The following is a 23,910-nucleotide window of genomic DNA, read 5'->3' as shown; positions in this document are numbered from 1 at the left end:
CATGTAGGTAGAGAGGTTGATCATTCCTACCAAAGGAGTTAATGTTTCTCGTTAACGTAGCAGATTGTATTGGTACTCTTCACACGATACAGAAGGACGCAACTTTCAGGTCATTTCAAAGCACGATATATCTATTAAATACTTGTATCATTTTATGTTTCATATATTTTTGAACAGACATCACACATCTGAATGGCATTCCTACCAGTGGTTAAGGCTACCAATACTGTAGGCTGTACTAAAGATACAACTTAGTCTAAGGCTATTATATCTAGTACTGTGCTTTAAATTGTGACATTAATGAATTCAACTGTACATGCTCTTTTTTTTTTAAGTGAGCAAATCTTAGCTTAGCATCTTTGTGGAATATTTGGTTCATAGAATAATGTTGGAGCCCCATCTAGTGGTAGAAATAAAAAAGTATTTATCAAATGACGACCCAGACTTGATTCAATGATTTTTTGCAGCAATATTACAGAAAGCTTCGCCCTACAACCTTGCATAAATAATGTATATGAAATTAAAAATAATAGTGATGCCATATCTAGCCATGGGCCTCCTTCTGAAAGGCAGCCACACAGCGCACATAAAAGATGGACCAAACATACTTCAGAAAAAGATTGCTTTAATAAATTTCATACAAAATAAACTACAGCTAAATGAAGGCAAACAGGAAACGAAAGGAATGATATCTCTGCCCCGCTGATAACAATGAAAAGACTTGGGAAGAACACAGAACGGGGGATTAACTTCAACTGAATAGGTACAGTGAGACAAAACTAGAGATGATGTTAAGTGCCGATGGAGGAATTCCAATTATGTTTAACAACTTGAATTATGAGTACACACTCTGCCTCTTCTCTTGCTTCTTCAACTTCACAATCATTCAGTTTTCTCTGCGGTATCGGATGAACAAATGGCCAAAAAGAAAAAATCCTAGGCGGTACAAAAGGCTCATTAGGAGGTGTCCATTGTAGGTGCTTCTGAAATATGAAGAAAGAGACACATTATTGCATCGTGGTGATAAATGTTTAATGAAGTGAAGTGTAGGTCCCCAGGCTTACTGTTTCTCTAAAGGCGGTCAAAAAAAATGAACTTTCCTTGTCAGTGGTCATTATAAGCTTAGCAACGGTGAATTATCAAATATAATTCACCGCCGGAAGTTGTGAAGGGCCCATGCAAGTGAATGGAGCGTTCCGCGGCATTGAGAAGGACGTGTATGTAATAAAGTGAAATAATGAACATATTTCAGCAAGGTTGACGTGATCGTTCCCCTGATTGAACCGAGTCACGGTCGTACGTGATGAAAACCCTTGGTGAGATATGGTCGGCCGACTATAAAATGTATATATAAGAGTCTCTGTATAAAGGACAGCTATAAAGACTAAGAGCATTGCTTGTGGTCGATGCACAATCTTTTATTTATTCAGTGACCAAATGTAGGTGATTTTGGACCACACATTTGGATTTCAACCTCTCAATGTTTTCACATGGTTTGGTCGGCTTGACACTGTCCTGAGTGAACACTAACCAAACCAAATTCGGAAGTATTACCCTCATCCCTGAAACCGGAAATAACCATTAGAATTCAGGTGCCAAAACGACCTTAGTGATGCCAGCAGACGGCTACGATGGTTTGAAAACAGAATGGTATTGTCCTTTAAAAAGAACCTGGCTGTCAAAAAACATGGGGTTCTAACCAAAAACACAGGGCTCAGGGCCCTTTGAGCAATGCCATTTGGTTCTCACGCTGCTCCTACCAATGCTTAAGGCACATTGAGAACCCTAGCGGCCATCTTGGTTATTGGTTGTAAACACCAGCTGAATGCGGAATCACACATTCAGCTGGCGTTTAGAACCAAGATGGCCACTAGGTGAATAGGGCCCACAGAAGATAGTAGCCGTGTTTGAAATCGTTCCTTATCACGGATATAGTGCCCTTTATAGGGTGCTCGCCATTTTGTAGTGGTGTTCGAATTCTCAGTGGTTAATTTCATGCACTATATAGTGCACTTAAAATACCCAACATTTGAGTGAACATACGATTTACCCTACATGTTACTCCCGTATAGCACAATGCAATGCGGTCGTGTTTTTCCGAAGGAGAAGAAGAAGCTGAATAACCGTGAAAACAAATACATTTAATGATGGAGTCTCCGGCTTTCGTTTAGAAATGTCAACAATTTATTTGGAATCTAACAAAGAAAATTTAACATTCAAAATTAATTAAAAAAACTTGAACAAGGAAATGTAACTCAACATCAATACAACCTCCAGCTTTCCTTGTGAGTACCCGGATTGTTTACATGATGTGGCTGCATCTGTCTGCGTCACACAAATACCCGGTGCATTTACTGACGCACATGACGTTTAGAAATGTTCAGCGTAGTGTCCGAATTCTCGTTTGTTCGTTCCCTATGTAGTGCACTATATCATGAACACTATATAGGGAATAGAGAGTGAGTGTAGGGAACGATTTCGAACACAGCTAGTGTCTTCAAATACTTTGACTTAAGGGGTGGTCATTCCAGAGAGGTGAACCGTCAACGGTGGACTTACGCGTTTCATTGAAGAGGAAGGAGTCCTGGTACTCCTTCATGTACTGGGAGGACCTGGCCTCGTCCAGGAACAGAGAGTACACCCTCTTGATGTCCTCCACCTGCACCTCTGTCCCCTGGGCAACACAACACAACCACACACATTAGTTTGTTAAGGTTCAGCGCCACCTAGAGGTCATCCGCTACTGACGCGTACTGGTTTGGTGTACTGTAGCAGGGAGCATCTTTCATGTATTCATGGACCTCTGTTTTAATATCAGGTCTGATGTTGACGAGCCCATTAATATAATCGACCCTGTAGTGACATGACACAGGGGCCTCCCAGACGCATGATGGCTAGTTCGCAGGCTGAAGGTGATCCATCCTCATCTGGTTGATGCGTTTGTCTGGCCTCAGCCTCTCCTGTTCAAGCCATGCAGGGTCTCCACCAAACCAAAGATATAATTGGCATATAGACAAAGCAGAATGTATTTTCTAAGCAGAGACCCCTTTATACCCCTTTGAGCAAGTGGTTTTAACCACATGTTAAATAACGGGTTTGTTTTTCGGAAAACACAGTTCACAGTGTACGTCAGTGGGGGTTTGTCTTGCTAGCGTGTCAATCAAGACCTCCTTCTAACGGGGGGGGGGGGGGGGGGGGGGGGGGGGGAGGCTGGGACACGGTGTTGATGTGTGTCAAAAGCCTTTTTGTGCGGAATGGCTAGCCCTGGGACTAGCACAAGAGTAGCACCACACCAGCGCGTTGCTATCAAGGGTGCGCAGAGGGAAGGAGGTTTACCCTGCGCTTGCGACACACCAGGCCGGCGGTGCTGATGAGCTGGATGGCGTAGCGCAGCGACGTCTCCATGCCGATACGGGTCAGCACCGTGTGGGCCTCCTCGCTCATCTCCACGTCCTCCTCCTCACACCTGGACAACGTTAAAGACATACACGGTACCTCTATTTAACACGCGCAGCCGTCAGAGTCAGAGCCCGTCTGCAATACGTCTGGTGCATTGCATTGAAGTGTTTGTAGCTTATGCTTATTTGCAATACCATCCCTTTATGGGGTATTAAAACCACATTCGTTGCATTCTAGCATAGGGGGGCGTAGCCCCAAATAAGATTCACATATGGTTACGTCTGCAGTGGTCTACCATGTAGGACCCTTGCTAGTGGAAAAGGGGACACCCAGGATGTGGATGATTTGATACGGTTATATTTTCTACAGCTATGGGTTATATATTTATGTTATATTTGTCAGATTGGAACAACAACACTTTCTACACAGTGTTCATTCAAACTGAAACACACCCCTGACAGTTCTGATTAAGGAACATCAATATTTTAATGGGGGCGGGGGGGGGATACAAAACAATATCAGGGACACCTTTGCCCCCTGGTGGCCCCGCTCACCTGATCTTGAGGATCTGCCGCGTCTCCTTCTCGGTGTAGGGCTGGGTGGCGATAATGAGCAGGCGGTCCAGCAGGTCGATGGGGATGCCGTGGGGGCTCTGGTAGTTGGTGCCTCGGATCCTGCCGGGAGAGAGAGACCATGAGGCGCAAGTGTTTCAGCGGAGGACCTTCCCCTGACACGACAAGGGCACCACCCTGTCGTCGGGAAGGGGAGGAGGGACGGGAAGGAGAGGAAGGAGAGGAGGGTCGGGAAGAGAGGAGGGACGGGAAGGGGGGAGGGAAGAGAGGAGGGACGGGAAGAGAGGAGGGAAGGGAAGAGAGGAGGGACGGGAAGGGGGGGAGGGAGAGGAGGGTCGGAAAGAGAGGAGGGACGGGAAGGAGAGGAGGGACGGGAAGGAGAGGAAGGAGAGGAGGGTCGGGAAGAGAGGAGGGATGGGGAGGAGGGGAGGGAAGGGGAGGAGGGACGGGAAGGAGAGGAGGGACGGGAAGGAGAGGAGGGTCGGGAAGGAGAGGAGGGACGGGAAGGAGAGGAGGGACGGGAAGGAGAGGAAGGAGAGGAGGGACGGGAAGGAGAGGAGGGACGGGAAGGAGAGGAGGGACGGGAAGGAGAGGAGGGACGGGAAGGAGAAAGGAGAGGAGGGACGGGAAGGAGAGGAGGGACGGGAAGGAGAGGAGGGACGGGAAGGAGAGGAGGGACGGGGAGGGGAGGAGGGAAGGGGGAAGGAGAGGAAGGAGAGGAGGGACGGGAAGGAGAGGAGGGACGGGAAGGAGAGGAGGGACGGGAAGGGGAGGAAGGAGAGGAGGGACGGGAAGGGGAGGAAGGAGAGGAGGGTCGGGAAGGAGAGGAAGGAGAGGAGGGACGGGAAGGAGAGGAAGGAGAGGAGGGACGGGAAGGAGAGGAGGGACGGGAAGGGGAGGAGGGACGGGAAGGGGGCGGGGGGCCGTACCTGGTGATGCCTCTGTTGGTGGCCATGATGAGGACCGGGGACAGGTCGGTCTCCAGCGCGCGGTTCAGGAAGGAGAAGCACTCCATGTCCAGCATGTGCACCTCGTCGATGAACAACACCTGCCGAGCGAGTCACAACGCCTCACGTCAATCAGGATGGAACCTCGACCTCACTCATCAGTTCTGAGGCAGATGCAGACGCCCATAACGGGTAGAATTGGCCAATATGGCAGACTGTTCTTTTACACAAAATCCTCACATTTCGTAACTATTGTAACTATAACATGCAGGCAGGGACAGTACATGGGAACTTCACTGTACAGGAGCCAAACCTGTGGCAACAAACACACACGGACAAACAGACCAAAGTCTCAGAACAAAAGTCTCGTACCCCGGGGATGATTTCGGCTTTGCCCTCTTCCCTCCACTCGGACACCTTGGCGTTGATCTGCTCGCGGACCTCCGACTTGATCTCCCCCGTGTCCCCGGAGAAGAGCGCAAGGAAGCCCTGCGTCCGGCTGTTGATGACGTCGATCTCGTGGAGGGACACCGTGTGCACGACCTCCTTCCTCTTCTGCAGCTCCCCTTCTGGACACTGCACGAACTGCGTCTGGAGAATGGACAAAGGGAATGTTTCTATTAGTTAGAATAATGAATGCATACAGATTAATGTGATGGACAGAAATCTGTGATTAACTTATCATTATTTTATTAAGCGTTATGATGTTCCTTGAGCATCAGAACAGTATAAATAAAATCGCAACATCCCGGGATTATATGTCTGTCAATTTCCTTTAAGCTGATTCAATTGGAGGGACTATATTTTCCCTCTTGGATACCCAGTCGACGTTTGAGACCATTTTCCTGAAAAGATATTTTCAGGAAAATGGGATAATTTTAGATAATGTTTCTCCGTACTTTTAATATAATTTCTAATTATACAACAACTAATAAAAGCTCAGAGGGCCTCCTAAATCTTCAATTTTCACAGCACTTAAAGGTGAAGTCAAAGCAGTACCTGCGCCCCCATAGCGTCGTAGTCTCTGGCTCTCGTGAAGGAGCGACCCAGCTTGCTGATCTTGCCGGTGGCCTTGTCGATGGTTATTACATCACTGGGACACAAAGAAAAAAAAGGTATATGAAATGAAACAACGTAGGCTTCCAGAACAGTATGGAGCACTTGGACGATGCATCCTAGCAACATGATGATGATGATGATGATGATGATGATGGAGGATGACCTCACCCAGCCTGAACCTTCTCTTTGCTGAGGCTCTCGATCATCTTGTTACCCAGGTCGTAGATGGTCTCCATCTCTGTGGTCTTCAGGGTCAGCTTGCCCACCTTGGCCCCCTGGCACCAGATGATTGGAGGTTATTGAACATTGAACTAGCGTTGTTTAGAATGTGTAAACACATTTTGCTAATATTTTTTACACTGTACAACCTACCGTCCCTGTGGCGGGCCGATCAATCTGGATCTCCACCACCTCTCCCTCGATGATCTCAGTTTCCTCTCTGCAAGAGAAAATAAACAACCACATTATTATCCGTATTCATCTGTACACCAGGGTAGGATCTTTTATCTTGTACACCAGGGAAAGAAATAAACCCTACTTAAGCACTGCCATTTATCAAGGGGCATTTTGACTAATTTACAGGGCCATGTCATAACATTCAGATTTTTTTTTTTTTTAGATGTTGCATGACAGAGCAATATTCATTGACTCCCAACTAATAAATAAAACTGACCCACTTCGCAAATACTAAGTAAACACAGAACCTTTTTGTTCCATAAATATTTTACCAATTCAAGATATTTTTAGGGGACAAATAACCCAAGCGCCACAATAAAAAAAACATTAAAGAGTTATTTTGTGCTATTGTGGTTCTGTGTACTTACTTGATCCTCACGCCCATGGCCTTTCTAAAAGCCTGGCTCAGTGCTTCCGTCTTGCTCATCTCCAGGGAGAAGATCTCGCTGCCGGCCATGGCAGTGAAGGGCGTGTCGGTGCCCAGAGCCTGGGCGATACCTGAACACACAATAACACATGGTCATCTAGAGAAGAGTTTATCAACCTACCAAAATGGTGTTGTAATGTAGTAATCTAGGTCTTCATGACCTACTTGTTGTCAAACATTAGCAAGAAGCCACAGTATTCCCTCCATAAGACATGGATCTGAGCTGAAATCAGTGACTGACTAACAAATAGTCAATAAAATACTATGGACGACCAATATAAATGATCAGCAGTAACAGCAAGATCACTGCCATCTATAGAAGGTGTTTTGCACAGCGGCCGTACCCATGGCGATAGCGGTCTTTCCTGTGCCGGGTTGACCCGCTATGAGGACAGCTCTTCCGGCGATGTGGCCGTCCTTGATCATCTCCAGGATGACTCCCGCAGCCCGACGGGAGGCCAACTGGCCCACCATCCCCTGGGACACCTGCCAGCAAAACTGATGCTTTAGGTACTCTCCGTGCTCAATAGAGTTGACTAAAACTCTGCCACGAGTAACAACTTCAAATCATGACACAACTGTAGCGGTTGTCATGCACTCAGTTCTCCCCAGACCTCACAGCGATGCCATAGGTGAGGTGATGTTTGACATGTTAAACCTATGTTTGACATTTAATTGATTATCTTAGCAGATAAGCAGTATTTATATAGTTGTTCATTTTTATTTGTAGTTGCCTATTGGCTTAATCTTATGACAGGGACGAGATATGACTAGGAAACACTACTAAATTGCACCTCGAGTCCTAAGCCTAATGAAACGTCGACGGTAGCCCACCTGTCTTGGCTCCAAGGCATCATCTAAACCAAGGCCACGGATGTGGGAATGAGCACCTAAACAAAACAAATGAGGTTCTCAATCGTGTCAGAGGTCAACATATTTACTCAGAAATAGTTCTGCATGAAGTGTTAATCATGGCATATTGTGATGTGATGTCACGGTGAATGGGTCTTCTCACCGATCCTCTCGATCCGTGTGATGTCCCGGACCTCGGGCACCTTGGTGGTCGACATCTGTGTGATAATTAGGAGCCGACGGACAGTCAGGTACGAGTAATGAGGTACGGGTTTATTGACGAGTTGGTTGTCATAGTGACCGCTGGACGTTACACACGCAAACACAACCGCATGAGCAACGGGACACAAGTTATCCGTTTGTTCACATTTGTTTTTTATAGCAGAGGAAACTCCAGGCATCGTACCGGATACCCTTTTGAATTCAATATATTGAACCATCTTAGTTGCAGTGAGAAAGTAAACTAATGTGACGTTAGCGCCAGCTAACGTGACGATTGCTAGTTAAGCTAGCTCCATGCCTAGCTTTTCTCATTTAGTTTTAATTGCACGGGTCTCGTTCCTCGCCAATAAGTCTTGGACAGAAAACTAACTAATGATCTTTACAAAACACAATGAGCGCCCTGATTAAATTAAGTATATAGTTATTAGTTTATGTCATATTTAACATTGATTTATGAATGAACTCACCTGTGCAGCCATACTGTTGAGCACGCGAATACAGCGCCGCGTATTTGGGTGCGCAGAACAAAACCGTCCGTGGTGCAACAACGACTGCAGGCGGCACCTGACCCATCTGACTTACCAACGACAAATAAACCGCCACATTATGCAATCAACTATTTGTTTAATAAAATAAGAAGAATTGCATGCATAAAAGCTACAATTCTTTTTTCTCATTTATCATATTCGAATTTGGGCCGAACGGCTATTTCATACGAATACAAAGTCGTTCCTCTGTTAAAGATATCTCCACCAGGGGTAGCTGTTTTTCCTAGGATGTTCGATTGAGCCAGCTGAACTTTTCAAATAAATGTGCGTATTAAAGATATGTTTTTCATAAAATGACAGTGTTTACCCTTTTTGACTTTCTATTATTTATAATAAATAATGAATTACTTAGGTTGTCAGGCTAATGAAACTGTAGACGTTTATGTAGCTCTACGCAAATACAATGTAATACATGCGTTAATTAGAGATATACGAGAGAGCACTTGAAACATGAAAGCAGAAAACAAACTGTTTAATACAATTTCCTTTTATTTGCAAATATATAAAAATTTCAATTGGCATTTAAATATTCATTGATTGATCACGTCACATAGACGATAGAGCCTGTGAAACATTCCAGTAAGTACAATACAACGCTTTATGAATCATATGCGATTTACACATCCTAAATTTGTCTAAGTAGAAAACCATCGTCAACAAAAATCATCTTCTGTGTACACTTAGATCCGTCAACATCACATTAAATGTCATTTTAACACCACCTCTGTCTCTCTCCGCCTATATAACTCCAACTTCTTATCTTCCTTAGTATACACACACATATATTCCTTCTCCTCATATAATCTATATCCTCAACAACAACAACAACAAAACAAATCACAGATGATCATTGATGGCTGGGCTGCCCTGCCGGCGCCGCCCTCACAGCTGACCGATGGTGATGGCCGACTCGTACCAGACCCAGAAGCCGGCGTACACGGCCTCGCTGAAGGAGGCCTTGAAGCGGTGGATCAGCGTCATGGTGTCCCCCACGCTGTAGAAGGCCAGCGTGCCGCCGGCGTGGTCCAGGAACACGCCGATGCGCGGCGCGTACGGCGCGTTGATCTCCAGCTGGTCCTTGCTGTGGCGTGCCGAGTAGCTGCTGTCCGAGCAGAACAGGCTCCAGGACTTGCGGTTGTAGCCGATGCGGCAGGTGTCCCCGTAGCCCGTGCGCTTGATGCCCTTGTAGGTGATCCCCAGGGCCGCCCCCTCGCCGCTCCAGTCCACCTCCCAGTAGAAGGGCCCGCCCGACAACGGCTCCTTGCACAGCACCTGGGGCAGGCAGTCGAAGCGGGCGGGGCTGTCCCCGTACGCCTGGGGGTCCCGCTTCAGGGCCGCCTTCCGGTTGTTCCGGGACAAGTACAGCTGCCGGTAGGCCGTGTTGGGGTCCAGGGTCAGCTGGCAGGCGACTGGAGAACAGAAAGGACGTTCGCTCATGAGTGCACTGCAACTACACACTGTTAAGTTTCCTCCTCAGAGCCGACACCAGACAGAGTTTAGTACGGATTAGCCTGTCACAAACAAAGTTTATGATATTGTACACATGCTAAACCGTTATATACACACCATCTCGTCCTCGTCCCCCCCGGCATCCCATCCCAGCAGCAGTTAAATAAATCATTGCCAGTCCAAGGGTTAGTCCTGTTAGATATTTACTACTAAGTGTTATAGTGCTGGTATTCAGCCCCGGGGCTGTAGACGCAGCACAGCGTTCCCCGGGGGGATGGATGTCACCTGCCTGCTGATGTGAGACCCCCATCCCAGCCGGTCACAGCTGGTGGGTGACCCGGCGGGTCCGGCCAGACCTGGCTGGCCTATCATCTGGAATGCCAGAGGTTTCAGAAAGGTTTGTGATGTTCCCCCAGGGTCCAAATATTTACTCTTTTAGAATTGTGTCTTTTGACCGGCCAATGTGGAACAACCGACCTGCCAAACGGTCAAATGTATCCAATATTGGCCGGTGGCAGGTGTTTATTTTGAACCCTGTGTTCACTACAAACGGGCATGCATTGAGCTGGAGCGTTTTGCTTGGAAGCCATTGCCAAGCCAAGGAGTTTCTTCTCCAAAATAGTAATTTTAGTTTTATGCTACAAAGCACCCCTGCTGTTACGAGAATGGCATGCAACAGCATTATCAGCTCACATAGCAATGCGTGACTAACTGCCAGTCTTATCTTAATTCTGCCATTTTGTATCTGATCGCACTTCCCTTGCCGACTGAAAGACATTAGCTCCAATTAGCGCTAATGTCTGCACTTTAGTGGAACTTTGTAAAAGCAGCCACACGGTTTTTGCTCTGTGTAGTGGTTCAGTTTTCTGGTGTATGTAACATCCAGAAAACAGCAGTGGCATTAATACAAAAAGCATAATTTGCAATTCATTCATTCATTTGATGAAGGTCCCACAATAATCAGGTATATATTATCTTGGTATATGTGTTTTGGGCAAAAAATAAGATTCAATGTAATTGTACTAAATAAGCTAACAGTTGAAGGTAAACAGCCAGGCTGGTGGGGAACTACCAATTCTCCTGTGTTATGCGTTCCCAGGGGCCTTGACAATAAAACAAACATAACCCCAGAATTGCCTCAGAACATTCCCTCAGAAGAAGTTAATGAATGATTGAATAATGTTTTTTGTATTTGGTTTGGTTCATGCGTTCAAATACTACTAGATCAATTGTTCATGGGACCTGTGTTTGTGCCAGGGAATATAACTCACATCTTAAGAAGTCTTCCCTGTGCTTGGGTTCCTGGGTGGGCATTGATCGGTACACGGCCACTTCATCAGCTGCGGTAGCTGATACAAGGATAAAGAAACATGTATCATTTAGTCATTTCTCAGAAATATCTCATGAGTAAAGTAACAGTTCTCAAAAGTTACATTATTTAGCAAAGCCACGTGAAAATGTTAAACGTAGGCCTACAAACCATTATTAAGCATAAAGATGGGAAAAGATTATGTATGTTTTAAATATTGATTTTAAGAAGCATTTATCCAAATCACTAGGTTTTTTCTCAAGAAAGATTACAGAAATGCTCCTTTTGTTTCCAAATGCTGACCAAATATCTGAGGACGATAAGGAAGCGATGGGGCCACACCAGGGGACCTTGCCCGCAAATAATTACATGGTTGCCATGACTACATCCAAAATAAATCAAGTTGCACAACATGTTTATGATAGAGAGGGTAAGAATGAAACTCTACATCAGTGTCCTGGCTCTGGGCCAGTACCATTATTACAGCACAGGTTTCGTCGTACTCAAACTACAAGTTCAACATGGCTGACCTTTGATCGTAGACCTTCTCTTTCCCTCCTTATCCTCCAGCTGACAGAACGGCATCTTGTTAACTGCAGTGACAATAAGAGGTTTGGTTAGAAAACATCATGGGTTATTGTTATGACGATTGGGATACTTTATCCCCAATAAACCCCTGTGTGGTCACTGGTCTCAACTCACCTGTCTTGGCCATCTTGACCAGCTCCTCGTTGCCGAACTCGCTGAGCTGCTGCTTGATGTCAGAGACGGACTTGGTGATCTGGCCGAAGGAGAAGTAGGGGTTGACGCTGACGGTGGGTAGCTCCTCCGCATCCGTCTGGGCGATGAGCATCTGGTAGCTCTGGGGGAGAGGGGAACACAAACACACACACTCATTGGCCGGTGGCAGATGAGGCAACAGAAGAGGCATATCCTATGCCGGAGATGCACAGAAGTGCGGGAACGCCATTGTATCAGCACCGTATGCAATAAAATAATTCAACTTTATTGCATTGAATGACTTGTTTAGCCTTTTGTTTCTATACTAATAAAGTGGTTTTATTATGGATCATCGGGGGCTACCTGGATGAAGTGGATGTGGTCCTCGGTGCGCGACAGCTGCGTGATCTCGTTGTCGCGGCGCTTCAGGTCGGCGATCTCGTGGGTCAGCCGGTCCATGTGACCCTCGGCGTTGCTGAGCGCCGCCCTCTTGTTGGACGAGATCAGCTTGGACATCTCCTGCTGCATCTTCTCGATGGAGCGCAGCATGTCGCTGAAGAGCTTCTCGCACTCCTGCATGGCCTGCTGGGCTGAGCTCTGGACAAGGAGGAGGAGGAGGGAAACACATGAGATCACCAGGTCAGGAATGTCGTAAGGGCAGATACTGGTTTTACTGCTGCAGCCACTGATTGATAGCAGAGACAGATAGATCGCCGTCGTTACGATTGCGTAACGAAATGTCCAAGAAGGCGGAATGTTTTTGTTTTCGTATTTCTTGCGATTCTTTTAGGCTTACACACCTTGAGTGAGTCCACCGCCTGTTTCAGCTCCTCCATCTGCTTCATGCGGTCATGAATCCTCTCCTGGATTTCGGCCTGGGTGGCGCCCAGCCGTTGCTATGGAAAGAGAAAAAGAAAATAAACAGGTGGAGAAGATTACATTAGAACAATGCTGCCCTGTGATCGAGTCGGCATCGGGAGATTACACTGGAAGTTATCAGCAAGAACTAACACGGCATGCGGAGCCAGAGTCCAGTGAGAGTCACGTTGCATTTAGGTCGCCAACAGCAGACCCATGTTAACTGAACAAACTCATAGAGCACAAGCATTTCCTTCTTTATGTATTCCTAACATCAGCTCACCCTGCTCATCCAGCTCAACAGCAGTTAACAGCGAAACATTTGCATTTCGGTCGGTCGCAAACGATAGCAGAACCGCATCCTTGTATAAATAGACCTGACGTAGGTTTAACAGAACGTACAGCGTGACTGACACACCATCGCGTCAGCAGCACCTCTACAAGCAGTCCTCGTCCGATAAAGAGACAGCAACAGTGGAGAGAGAGAGAGAGAGAGAGAGGGGTCCTACCTGCTCCTCGGCCCGCTCCTGCTCGGCCGATACCATGTCGTGGCCCTTGTGCTCCTTGACGGTGCACAGCACGCAGATGCACATCTGGTCCGTCTTGCAGAAGAGCTCCAGGCCCTTCTGGTGCTGGGGGCAGATCTGCCGGTCTAGGTGGCCGATCTCGTCCACCAGCTTGTGCCTCTTGAAGGTGGCCGACTCGTAGTGGGGCTTCAGGTGCTTCTCGCAGTACGACGCAAGGCACATGAGGCACGACTTGACCGCCTTGTGCTTCTTGCCCACGCAGATGTCACAGCCCACGTCCTGGGCCCCCGCGTAGCCGCCGCTTCCGCCACCGCCGCCGCCGCCGCCGCCTCCTCCATTATAGTCGGGGGACGGCGGCGGGGGAGGGAAGGCCTCGGAGGAGGAGCGGGGGGGCAAGGAGGCGTAGCGCGAGCTGCCGACCCGGCGCGGCGTGGGCCTCTTGTTGTACGAGACGCGGCACTGGGGGCAGAGGAAGGAGCCGGACGGGTCGGTGTGGTCCCAGTAGGTCTTCAGGCAGATGGAGCAGAATACGTGTCCGCACGGGATGGACACGGGGTCCCGGAGGGACTCCTTGCACAGGTGGCAGTGGTCGTGGTCGTGGTCGTGGTCCATCTGGGCGACGCGAGGATCAGGGGGGTTTGTTTGTTGGTCGGTGGATTGTGTTTGTTCCCCAATGCAGGCGGAGAGCTTCCGTTGGAGGTGTGTGCCCTTGAGTGTGTCGGAGCAAAGTGACAATCTAATCAGACAGGTAGTACAGGCACACGTTATATAGAGTAAATAGAGGCGGAGGCTAAACTGGTTGAGCCGATACCAGTTAAACAGAGGGTTGGGCCAGGTGAGGAGAGAATAAACACTGCAATCAGATAGGCTTCTGAATGCGGAACCGAGGTGAAATGAAGGGAATGACAGCACGGAAGAAATGGCCGCTTCAGAATTCCAGCTTCAGAGAGGACTTGAACTTGACTGTGCCACCGAACACTTCAGACAAGTGTTACAAATTGGATACATGTTGCGGGTTTTAGGATTCCAAGCATATGCCACAGAGCATAGATACGCCTAGTCAAAAATAGAGCCGTATTGACAATTTACATTCACATTTTGGAATATAGTCATATTATGATCAGATTTGTTATATTTAATTATACAAATATTTCCCACAATTTGATTTTCTTTTACAGCTGGGGTGTGCATTGTACATTGATCATATAGCTTAAAGTTGCCGGTCAATTAAATTAAATCCTTTAAAATGCACACCATTGTCTCCACAAAGCAGTGTTTATAGCATGATCAACCTTTTTACCTGCCTAACAGAGAGTTGTTGACCGGGTTTCAACAAACCTTCCTCTTGAATAAGTGAGACTCAAACCAAGTTTCACCTTCTTTGGGAATGGTGAGCCATTAATCATCAACCCTGTTTTACGTCCCTCTTTATTACCTTTGACTTCTAATTAACTAAAACCATCATCCCTTCTTCAGAGACAAACAACAAAGTCAAATCCAAGCAATTAAGAGTACCGTGGCCATTTGCAAGTAATGTTTCCCTTTCTTATTGTATCCCCCCCCCCCCCCCCCCTCCCCAACTCTCTCTGGGCTCCTCCTCCTCAACATGCAGAGTATCAGGGTTGTGTAAACCAAGGGTGGAATGTGACTACGCTTGACAGTCCAGATAACAGGAGGGCCAGGCTGAACAGACTCCATTGTGTTTGGGGGCCAAGCGTGCGTGCGCGCGGCACCAGCCGAGCCTAGAGCCCAGCACTTTGCAGGCTCCTGCTATTCATCAACAGCAGCATGGCACGCCTCGGAGAGGTGGTGTCATCCACAAATATTACCGTCATGTTTTCTTACGGTCCACGCGGTCAATCTCGGGTCAACATCTGAGTCATTTTTGTTTATTCATCATTGTTAGATGCTTCCGAGATTTACCTTTATTGTTTACTTGAAGAGAAATATTGGAATTCATATATTTTAATAAATATTGTGATTCATATTTTAACTAAATATTAAGCAAAAAACAGCAAGAATTTTTTTGGGGGGGGGGAATCATTTTTTTTTGTTTTACCCTAGATATATTATATTCCAAATAATGTTCTTGACTGCCACTATACAAAATACAATGCGTTGTTTATAATTGAGTTTTCTTTCCTTGTCATATTACCATGCCATCACATTTACTACAGGAAATTTGCATGTCATGTTGATGACATGCAACAAATATATGAGGATTAGGCAAAGCTAGGGTAAGTCAATGCCATCTTTAAAAGTTGCACACCTGTATTCATCTCATCATAAGGTTATATTTCAAAGGACACCCAATGCCCCTCAAGGGCTTCAGGATACTATACGAAGTAATACGGTCTTTGTTATCTGACTGATGTAGTAAAACACTTGAACCGATATGTCAAGTGAACTTTGGGACCATGAAACTATAAACATAAAAAAAAGATGTTGCCGTTACAGTTATTGTAATTCATAACTAAATCACCACCACCTATAAATTAACAACATTGAGGAGGGTGGATCTATGATAATGCAATGGACACTTGAATATGGAGCTATGACCAGACGCTAAGTAATTATTATATTTATTTTTCAAAGTGGGGCGAAAGTTTAGGAAAATTCACTGTTATTTTGACGCATGATTTCATATCCCCTAGTTAGTATATTGACGACCGGTAAAGGCCTTTAATATCTTAAAAAAACTCAAAGGTATAACGATTTATCAGAGATATAAATGCAGCAGTTTCTCCTTCCGTGTATACGGTTTTACTTATGAATCTTCTCCGGAAAATTCTTGTCTTATAACAAACACCTCCTTGCTTAATCCAGGCTTTGGTCTCGGGTTGAAGCATTGGACTGAGTCGCAGGGGGGGATGGGGATGGGGGTGAGGTCTCGACAACGCATGCTTTATAGTGGCCATGCATCCTGTTGTTGCAAACCAGGCCTGCGCGGCCACCACTGCTCCTCCTATTCTTCACCTTGTGTTTCCACTCCGAGCTACAAAGCCACCATTGTTCCCCCCCCACAGCACCTCAAGTATCATGCTTTCATAGGCCCGTCAATAACACACAGCGCCTCCTGGCCCGCTCTCCATGCTCAAGCAGCCCCCCATCTTGTTCCCTGCTTCCCCACTAAGTTAACGTAAGAGCACTCTGCACAACGCCCTTTGACCCAAAAGACAGTCGACCCATGAACTTGGATTAGAGTGAGGGTCGGGATTTATTTTGGTATTGCATTTTTGGAAAGGCAATTTAGAAGTGTGGAAATACTTTTGAGCGAATGTAATTGGAATTGCTTTTCTATTGATACAAATGAAAGTATTATTGATGTATGGTATCATTGATATTTTCTAAACAGGTAACTTTTACTAGGTTATCTCTATTCGTTCTCTATGGCAGGTAAAAGCCAGTTTTTTCTCACCTAAATCGAAGCTGTTGAATACCGAGTACCTATCCAAACCCTCTCTGTTGCTCTCTCCACCGGTTAATCATTCAACACAGAACCACTACATCTTCTACAGAGTAGATGAAGAGTAATCTCTTAATCCCTCCAAAAGAAAGTGAAGTACCAGCGTCTGATCTTAAACCTGACCATATAAGGAGAGGGGGGAAACTGGCTTTGAAGTGATGCAACAAGTTTACTAACAGGAGGGGACAACAAATTCTTTACATTGGAATGTAAAAACCAACAATGTTTCGTTTTTGGTCTTTCGGCCACCACACTAAACACAAACACTAACAATATTACGCTTCAAAGTGACTTTCATGTGAACGGTTAAAATACACGAAACCTGCATAGGAAGTGTATCACCACAGAAACAATGGACCCGGCCCAAAGGAAATGCTAATGAGGGCCGATGATGTCAGCAGACACTTATGCACAGAGCAGAAGGAATTCTTTCCACTAGTAGGCATGAGATAGTTGCAAAAATCAAGATGGCATGAACAGGATGTTTGGGTGACTAACAATACAATGTAGAAGTATTTCAAATATTTACGTCTGCAAACTTGACAGCAATGGTGAACATGTTTGCGTGTGCATTTTGAGTGAGTGGGTTTGTATGTGTATGTACGCCTCAGTCTTTTTCCTGAGTGTACACATTCGCTCTCTGTTCTCAACTTACAGAATGCCATTTCCTCATCGACGGATGCACCTGTAGAAGTGACCAAACTCGTCTGACGAGCTACAGTGTAAATATTACAACCATGCACTGCTCTTGGACAAACAAACACAGCTATTTACGAGACTATAATTAGGTTGGGCTGAGAGATACAAAAGCTTACATCGAAACTACAACACGGGCCATAACAGTTACTGTCCCTTCCAAAAAACAAACCATATTTTTAGCCTACAATGGACAGTTGACATAAATGCTAAATGTGTTGGTTGATGAGTGACAAAGTGCAGCTAAATATATAGTATATAGTAAAATCATTATAGTAAAAAAGCTAAAAGTAAAACCATTGGACAATGTTACCCACTTTGAAATGTGTTCTGTGACTAAGGCTGGCTTCAGGTTTTGGCTCCCATAGTTCATTCATTTCTTTCCTCCCCGCCCATGTCTTTTCCCCTTCCTTTAGACACACCCTCTCCACCTCCGCCAAGAGCCTTTGCTCGACCTGCTTATCTGAGCTGGGCTGGGATTGGCACACACTCCCATCTACAAGGGGAGGGCCTTGTCTGCTTTCAATCAATAACCCCTGGAATTCAGAAATACAAGTAGGTCCTGTCTCTGGCAGGCAGTACCACACTCCTGAGGGCGGGCTCCCAAGTGTAGTCTGAAGTCTCTCTCTCTCTCTCTCTCTCTCTCTCTCTCTCGTACCCTCCCTCCCTCCCTCCCTCCCTCTCACTCTACCTCTCTCGATCGTGTTTTCTGTTTGTTTTCCGTACTCCCTCCTCTCTCCCAGGACCGGCTCAGTGTTTATTTTGCTCACAGCCATGGCTGAGCCCAGCTCTTCAGACTACTTTAGCTGTCCGCTATGTGTGAGCCTGCTGAGGGACCCGGTGGCCATCCCCTGTGGCCACAGCTTCTGCATGGACTGCATCAGCGGCTACTGGAACGATGCAGACTACACGGGGATCTACATTTGTCCCCAGTGCAAGATCACCTTCACCCAGAGGCCCGTGCTGAGGCCAAACGCCACGCTGACCCTGGTGGCCGAGAAGATCAAGAAGAGCGGCCTCAACCTCAACAACGGAAACGTCCACAGCCCCGCTGTCGCCGCCGCCGCCGCCGCTCCCAGCCCCGCCGCCAACAGCTACGCCGGGCCGGCCGACGTCCCCTGTGACTTCTGCTCCGGGAAGAAACTCAAGGCGGTCAAGTCCTGCCTGAACTGCCTGGCGTCGTACTGCGAGAAGCACCTGAAGCCCCACTACGAGTCGGCCACCTTCAAGAGGCACAAGCTGGTGGACGAGCTGGGGAACCTGGACAGGAAGATCTGCCCCCAGCACCAGAAGTCCCTGGAGCTCTTCTGCCGGACGGATCAGATGTGCATCTGTGCCATCTGCACCGTCAGCGAGCACCGGGGCCATGACATCGTCTCGGCCGAGGCGGAGCGCAGCGAGAAACAGGTAAGAGACGGAAAAGAGAAAAAGATAACAGCCAGGCTAAAGCCTCAAGTGGCTTTGAGAGTTCAGGAAATTCCTGAGGAAAGGAAAGTGTGTTGCATTGTCCTAAACCCAGTATGTTCAGCTGCGAGGCAGGAACTGCACTCTGACTCGACAGGGCGACCACCCAGTATTGACTTACCTACTACCACAAACTTTAGATTCACAATCCCAAACCCAACGTTGTTAATGGAGGGAACTATAGGATCATAAAATGACAACGATAATACAAAGGTGGTAGTTTATTGTTCCAAGACAGCTGTGAGGTAAAAGCCCCCCCCCCGCCCTCCCTCCCTCCTTCCTCCCCCCCTCCCCCCCCACCTTCCTCCCCTTCCCTTACTGTATTGCCAGTGTTGTACTTTGACCCAGATCAGGAACGCTATCAGCAAGCCTAGCAGGATTTCACCGCCAAAAAAAAATGCCGCTCTGTGGTTAGCTAAGAGGGGTTTGATGGGAGGGCCCCAGGTGTGAAACTACTCCAAACAATCTTTCAACATTCTTCTATCCAACCGTGTGTGCGTTTTTTTTGTGTGAGTGAGAGACCTGGAATACGACAGAGCCAAGGTCTCTAGTGCTTCATGTTCATGAGCCAGTAGTAGTTATCTCTGAACCATGACCACAGAAACTCAAATAACTTCCACTGTCACATGGTCTGCAAAGCAATGCAGGCGAGATAAGGGGTCGGAAAAAACACCAGCCCTCCCCCAACCCCCCCCCAAAAAAACGAGCACTATTCATTATTTCAACCTTGGTTTACATGCACTGCGATGTGGCTCCACCAGGGCCATTGGTAAATGAATGATATCTCGACGAGATCAAGCAGCAGCCCATCCTATTTCCCACTCTCTCAGCTAAATGGGGAGTCTGTTTTCCCTCGTCCTCGGATTTAGAATCCGAGTCTCACACATCTTACTCCCACCCTTCCCTTCGCCCCCCCCCCCCCCCCCCAAAAAAAAAAATCACTCTCACTCCCATCCCCCCCTCTGATTCTTACCCCTCCTCCCCCCAGATTCTCCACATTCCTCCAGCTTATCTTGAGAAGAATGGGTCGGTGGGTTAGGGTGAAGGCTGCATGAGGAGCCCTCTGTTCTGCCCGCCTGTATACCGTGTGCACCTTTAAAAACCCTGGTGCGGCGCTCGACTCGCATTCCTGACAGCGCCAAGATTCCATTACACCCTCCCCCCCCCCCCCCCCCCCCCCCTCCCCCTCTCCCCCTACGATTCACCCTCCCATCAACACCACCTCTCATCTCTGCCTCACAGGAAAGCAGAGAATAAAAAGAGAAGAATTTCCCCCCAGTATTTATCAGCATTAACATAGCAACCGACGTCCAAACATTGGTTGGTTGCTAATGTAAATGCTGATCAAAATGGAAATTCTAGTTATTTCGCTTTTTCCCGTAAAGCAAACATTATCGATCCGTAGTAAAGGGAACCGTTGAGTACCATTATGAAACACGGAGTGGTTGTCTAGAGTGAAGAAACCTGAATCTTTCTCGGAATCATTCATTCAAATGAGCTCCAAGAAGACTGACGTGCCCGGAGGACGCGTCCATAGCCATTTGCGCATTTGGCTGTTAAATAACACTGAGTGGTTCCTCTCAACAGAAACTGCTGGGAGTCTCTCAGGCCGAGATCAAACAAAAGTGCCAGGAGAGGATGAAGGAGCTGGATGAGTTAAGGACCTCCGTGGACTCCCTGAAGGTAAGCTAGCCCAACTGTCAACTGTAAAGCAGACCGTGTTTGTCTCATAAAACCCATTTACTCACTCCCATTAATTCACTTTTAACTGATTATACCTTGGTACCACATCAACCACCATCGCCCTGTCTAACACCATATCAAGCAACCATCCATGTTATTGAAAGGAACTGTGAATGTAAATACACACTCCAAACTACCTTGGGTTACAGTCGTCATGGCAACTAAGCCCTCAATGAGGTTAAGGTATGTATTGTACATAAACTAACACCGCAGGGCGTGTGTGTGTGTGTTCTGTTTGTTTCTGTTCTGGTACAGAGCTCCGCCCAGAGAGCTATGGTGGAGAGTCAGAAGATGTTCGAAGAAATGATTCGCTCCATCGAGAGGATGAGGACAGAGGTGACCAAGTTGATTGGCATCAATGAGAAGGCCGCCTTCAACCAGTCCGAGGCCCTGGTGGAACGCCTGGAGCAGGAGATCGACGAGCTCAAGAAGAAGGAGGCGGGGCTAAAGCAGCTGTACAGCACTGAGGACCACATTCATTTCCTGCAGGTGCCTAATTCTGGTTTATGACAATAAACCGAGTACTAGGGTATCATTGGCTGTTCATTAGAGACCATGCTTAAGAAGTAGTGGTGGAGCTCAATGTGGGGAATAAGGAGAATAAATACATTTTAAGTTATGCTCATCCCCAAATGTGTGACTAAGTTAGTCATGAGTATGATAATTTCAAACCAGCGGATCATAAGATCAATGAACTGTCGATTAGTAAGAGAATTAAGTATTTAAGTGATGATTGTGTGTGTGGGGGGGGGAGGGAACTAACGTTACCGCACATGATTCACCTTTTACCAATGTGTGATCACCAAAGACTACTGTGTTGATCACACCTAGTTGTTTCACGTCAGAGTTCCAATTAGTCTGTTAAGCAGAACTTCGCAACAACAAACCATTCACGTTACAACTATGTGGTGTTAAGATTTCACACCAGTATCTTTGTGTCGCTTTGCATAACCTGCGGTCATTAATCATGTTTGAAAAGTCAACAGCGTTCCACTGGAGATCGACCGCCGTAGCCCGTACTAGCAACACAGAAGTTTCAATCACGCTTTACTAACCTAGTGTTTTGATTTCAATCTGTGCAGAACTTCAACTACCTCTGCACGCCGACGGACGACGGCTTCATCCCCCGTGTGACGGTGAACCCAGACTTCTCCTTCGCCACCGCCAGGAAGGCCGTGTCTGAGATCAAAGAGCGGCTGGAGGAGTACGGCCGAGAGGAGCTCCTCAAGATCTCCAAGTCAGGTGGGGAAAATAGACACACGCGCAAACACAGAAACTTTTGGTTGGCTACAATCTCTGTCTAGGCAATGCTAGCGGGAACGTTTAAATGTTTGGCTATCAAAACACACCTTGGCTGGGTGTGTCGAGTAGGCTGATGACACTTGTTCCGTCTCTCCGTTGCAGTGAACGAGGTCCCAGTCTACACACAGGTTCCAACCTACACAACGGAGACCTTACAAACAAACCGCAGTGAGAGAACATTGGACAGAAGAAGCAGAGGTGAACGCGCAGCATAATTGATATTTGTCAATATATTGTTAATTTTAAGGAAACTTTTGTTTGGTATTTATTTTCATTGAAAAAAAAAAAAGAAACACACAAAGGTTACATATTTGCTGAATATAATATTCCTCCATCTCCAGGCAAAGAAATAATGACAGTTGACAGTGCTCCCCCACCAGAGCCCAAAACCAGGGCAGACTTTCTCAAATGTGAGTAGGCCTACCTTTATCAAGATCATCATCACCACCATGTCAAATAATGACCACACACAGAGAGGTATTAAACAACATGGATTTTTTTTTCTCCTGTTAGACTTCTGCCAGCTGAAGCTGGACCCCAACACGGCCTACAGGGAGCTGCATCTCTCCGACAGCAACAAGAAGGTGATCCGCACGCGGGACCTGCAGCCATACAGCGACACCTCGGAGCGCTTCGACAGCTTCGCCCAGGTGCTGTGCCGAGAGGCCCTGTCCGGTGGCCGCTTCTACTGGGAGATCGAGTGGAGCGGGGAGTTCTCCATCGGCGTGGCCTACAAGGGCATCAGCCGCAAGGGCAAGGGCTCGCTCTGCCTGCTGGGCTATAACGACAAGTCTTGGAGCTTGCTCTGCTCCGACACGGGTTACTCCGCCTGGCACAATCGGGTGGACAAGAACGTGTCCGGCCCGCATTCGCCCCGGATAGGGGTGTATCTGGACCACACGGCGGGGGTCCTGGCCTTCTACAGCATCAGCGGCAGCATGAGCCTGCTGCATAGGTTCGAGACCCGCTTCGGCGAGCCTCTGTACCCGGGCTTCGGGGTCGGCACATCGGTCAAGATCTGTCAGCTGAAGTGACCTCACGTCCCTTACTGAACAGTCTCGTTACGTGGCCTGTGTTTATGATAGAATGTAATGTACCAAGCAAATGCCTTTTTTCTACTTTTTCAGCCGTTTTAAACTGTACTTCAGTTTAGAGTTGCGATGGAATTGCAATTTTTCACAGGCTGAAATATTAGGCCTAGAGCATGCTTTTGTATATATTCCTACACCTAAGCAATTATTTTTTTGCATCTTGATGCAATTTGTATTACTACAACACATGCAAAATATATTCACAACTGTACTCGGCAAGTTTATGAAGTGTTAGTCTATTTTTTTGCCTCCACCTTTTATTTAAAACTGTAATGGTATAGATACAAGGATAACCACTCATTTATGACAGGATATTCATTTATAATGGTCAATTTGTCAATAAAGTGCTATATAATTGTATTTTTATTTGAACTTAATTTGAACAAAAGAAGCCAATGTGGCTGTGCGACAGTGAAAGCGATATCTGAGATTAGGCTGTTTCTTTGAAATTAAACCAAATTGTGTAAAAAGTACCAGCATGACGCCCGTGGAATTAGAGAAACAAATGTTCACTTTAAGTAAAGTTAAAACGTCTGAAGTGTAAGAAGTCTTCCACATGTCCTTATGTTACGTTTCTTGGAACATACTGGCCTCTGGTGTTGGAGTGATGTTTTACCAGTTTTATGTATAGGCCTACATAAATAATAAAATTGTAATTTATTTTTCAATTGGCCATCTGAAACTGGACAAAAAATAATCGCCATGTTCCATCGCAAGTGGAAATTGGCAATTACAATTTAGGTGAAACCCCTTTGCACATGAATGCATTATTTGGGTCATAGATTTGTTTAAATTCTAAGTTA

General features: G+C 46.7%; 3 protein-coding genes across 5 annotated transcripts; 1 reads left to right on the top strand and 2 right to left on the bottom strand.

The window, feature by feature from the left end:
* Window positions 1–590: 590 nt before the first annotated feature.
* Window positions 591–8,487, bottom strand: ruvbl2 (RuvB-like AAA ATPase 2). The gene is made up of 14 exons (XM_056595566.1): window positions 8,402–8,487; window positions 7,876–7,930; window positions 7,695–7,750; window positions 7,205–7,346; window positions 6,802–6,931; window positions 6,350–6,416; window positions 6,146–6,252; window positions 5,918–6,011; window positions 5,291–5,509; window positions 4,901–5,019; window positions 3,954–4,073; window positions 3,337–3,466; window positions 2,560–2,674; window positions 591–983 (listed from the first exon to the last, which is right to left on the bottom strand). Exons 1-14 carry the CDS (start codon window positions 8,411–8,413, stop codon window positions 958–960), a joined length of 1,392 nt encoding a protein of 463 aa, XP_056451541.1. The 5' UTR covers window positions 8,414–8,487; the 3' UTR covers window positions 591–957.
* A 446-nt stretch (window positions 8,488–8,933) lies between these two features.
* On the bottom strand, window positions 8,934–22,208 carry ftr83 (finTRIM family, member 83). Of its 3 annotated transcripts, none has more exons than XM_056593653.1 (8): window positions 21,809–21,951; window positions 13,328–14,053; window positions 12,761–12,856; window positions 12,324–12,557; window positions 11,943–12,102; window positions 11,771–11,833; window positions 11,203–11,280; window positions 8,934–9,891 (listed from the first exon to the last, which is right to left on the bottom strand). In XM_056593653.1, the coding sequence occupies exons 2-8, from the start codon at window positions 13,955–13,957 to the stop codon at window positions 9,365–9,367; spliced, it is 1,788 nt and encodes a 595-aa protein (XP_056449628.1). In that variant the 5' UTR covers window positions 13,958–14,053; window positions 21,809–21,951; the 3' UTR covers window positions 8,934–9,364. The 3 variants fall into 3 exon arrangements, with proteins under 3 accessions (XP_056449628.1, XP_056449627.1, XP_056449625.1); XM_056593652.1 differs by lacking the exon at window positions 21,809–21,951 and adding an exon at window positions 22,064–22,208 and having other exon boundaries at window positions 8,935–9,891; XM_056593650.1 differs by having other exon boundaries at window positions 8,935–9,891; window positions 21,770–22,022.
* Window positions 18,066–23,617, top strand: ftr82 (finTRIM family, member 82). The gene is made up of 7 exons (XM_056593649.1): window positions 18,066–18,914; window positions 20,559–20,654; window positions 20,970–21,203; window positions 21,797–21,956; window positions 22,119–22,214; window positions 22,358–22,426; window positions 22,530–23,617. Exons 1-7 carry the CDS (start codon window positions 18,282–18,284, stop codon window positions 23,048–23,050), a joined length of 1,809 nt encoding a protein of 602 aa, XP_056449624.1. The 5' UTR covers window positions 18,066–18,281; the 3' UTR covers window positions 23,051–23,617.
* Window positions 23,618–23,910: the final 293 nt, after the last annotated feature.

Source organism: Gadus chalcogrammus, chromosome 7 (assembly GCF_026213295.1).
Source record: "Gadus chalcogrammus isolate NIFS_2021 chromosome 7, NIFS_Gcha_1.0, whole genome shotgun sequence".
NCBI classification, from domain to species: Eukaryota; Metazoa; Chordata; class Actinopteri; order Gadiformes; family Gadidae; genus Gadus; species Gadus chalcogrammus.
Note: the sequence above shows the minus strand (reverse complement) of the source record. Positions and strands in the feature narration are given on the sequence as shown.

What these genes read in the sequence shown, in the direction of transcription:
- ftr83 (XM_056593652.1), bottom strand. Translation starts at nt 13,957, where the DNA reads ATGGACCACGACCACGACCACGACCACTGCCACCTGTGCAAGGAGTCC. An exon ending in ACCACATCCACTTCATCCAG is followed by an intron (nt 12,103 to 12,323) that starts GTAGCCCCCGAT and finishes CCTCTCCCCCAG; the next exon opens with AGCTACCAGATGCTCATCGC. An exon ending in CAGGGAAGACTTCTTAAGAT is followed by an intron (nt 9,892 to 11,202) that starts GTGAGTTATATT and finishes TCTGTTCTCCAG; the next exon opens with TCGCCTGCCAGCTGACCCTG.
- ruvbl2 (XM_056595566.1), bottom strand. An exon ending in ACGACGCTATGGGGGCGCAG is followed by an intron (nt 5,510 to 5,917) that starts GTACTGCTTTGA and finishes TCCATTCTCCAG; the next exon opens with ACGCAGTTCGTGCAGTGTCC. An exon ending in CGGCAGATCCTCAAGATCAG is followed by an intron (nt 3,467 to 3,953) that starts GTGAGCGGGGCC and finishes AACGTTGTCCAG; the next exon opens with GTGTGAGGAGGAGGACGTGG.
- ftr82 (XM_056593649.1), top strand. Translation starts at nt 18,282, where the DNA reads ATGGCTGAGCCCAGCTCTTCAGACTACTTTAGCTGTCCGCTATGTGTG. An exon ending in ACCACATTCATTTCCTGCAG is followed by an intron (nt 21,204 to 21,796) that starts GTGCCTAATTCT and finishes CAATCTGTGCAG; the next exon opens with AACTTCAACTACCTCTGCAC. An exon ending in ATTGGACAGAAGAAGCAGAG is followed by an intron (nt 22,215 to 22,357) that starts GTGAACGCGCAG and finishes CTCCATCTCCAG; the next exon opens with GCAAAGAAATAATGACAGTT.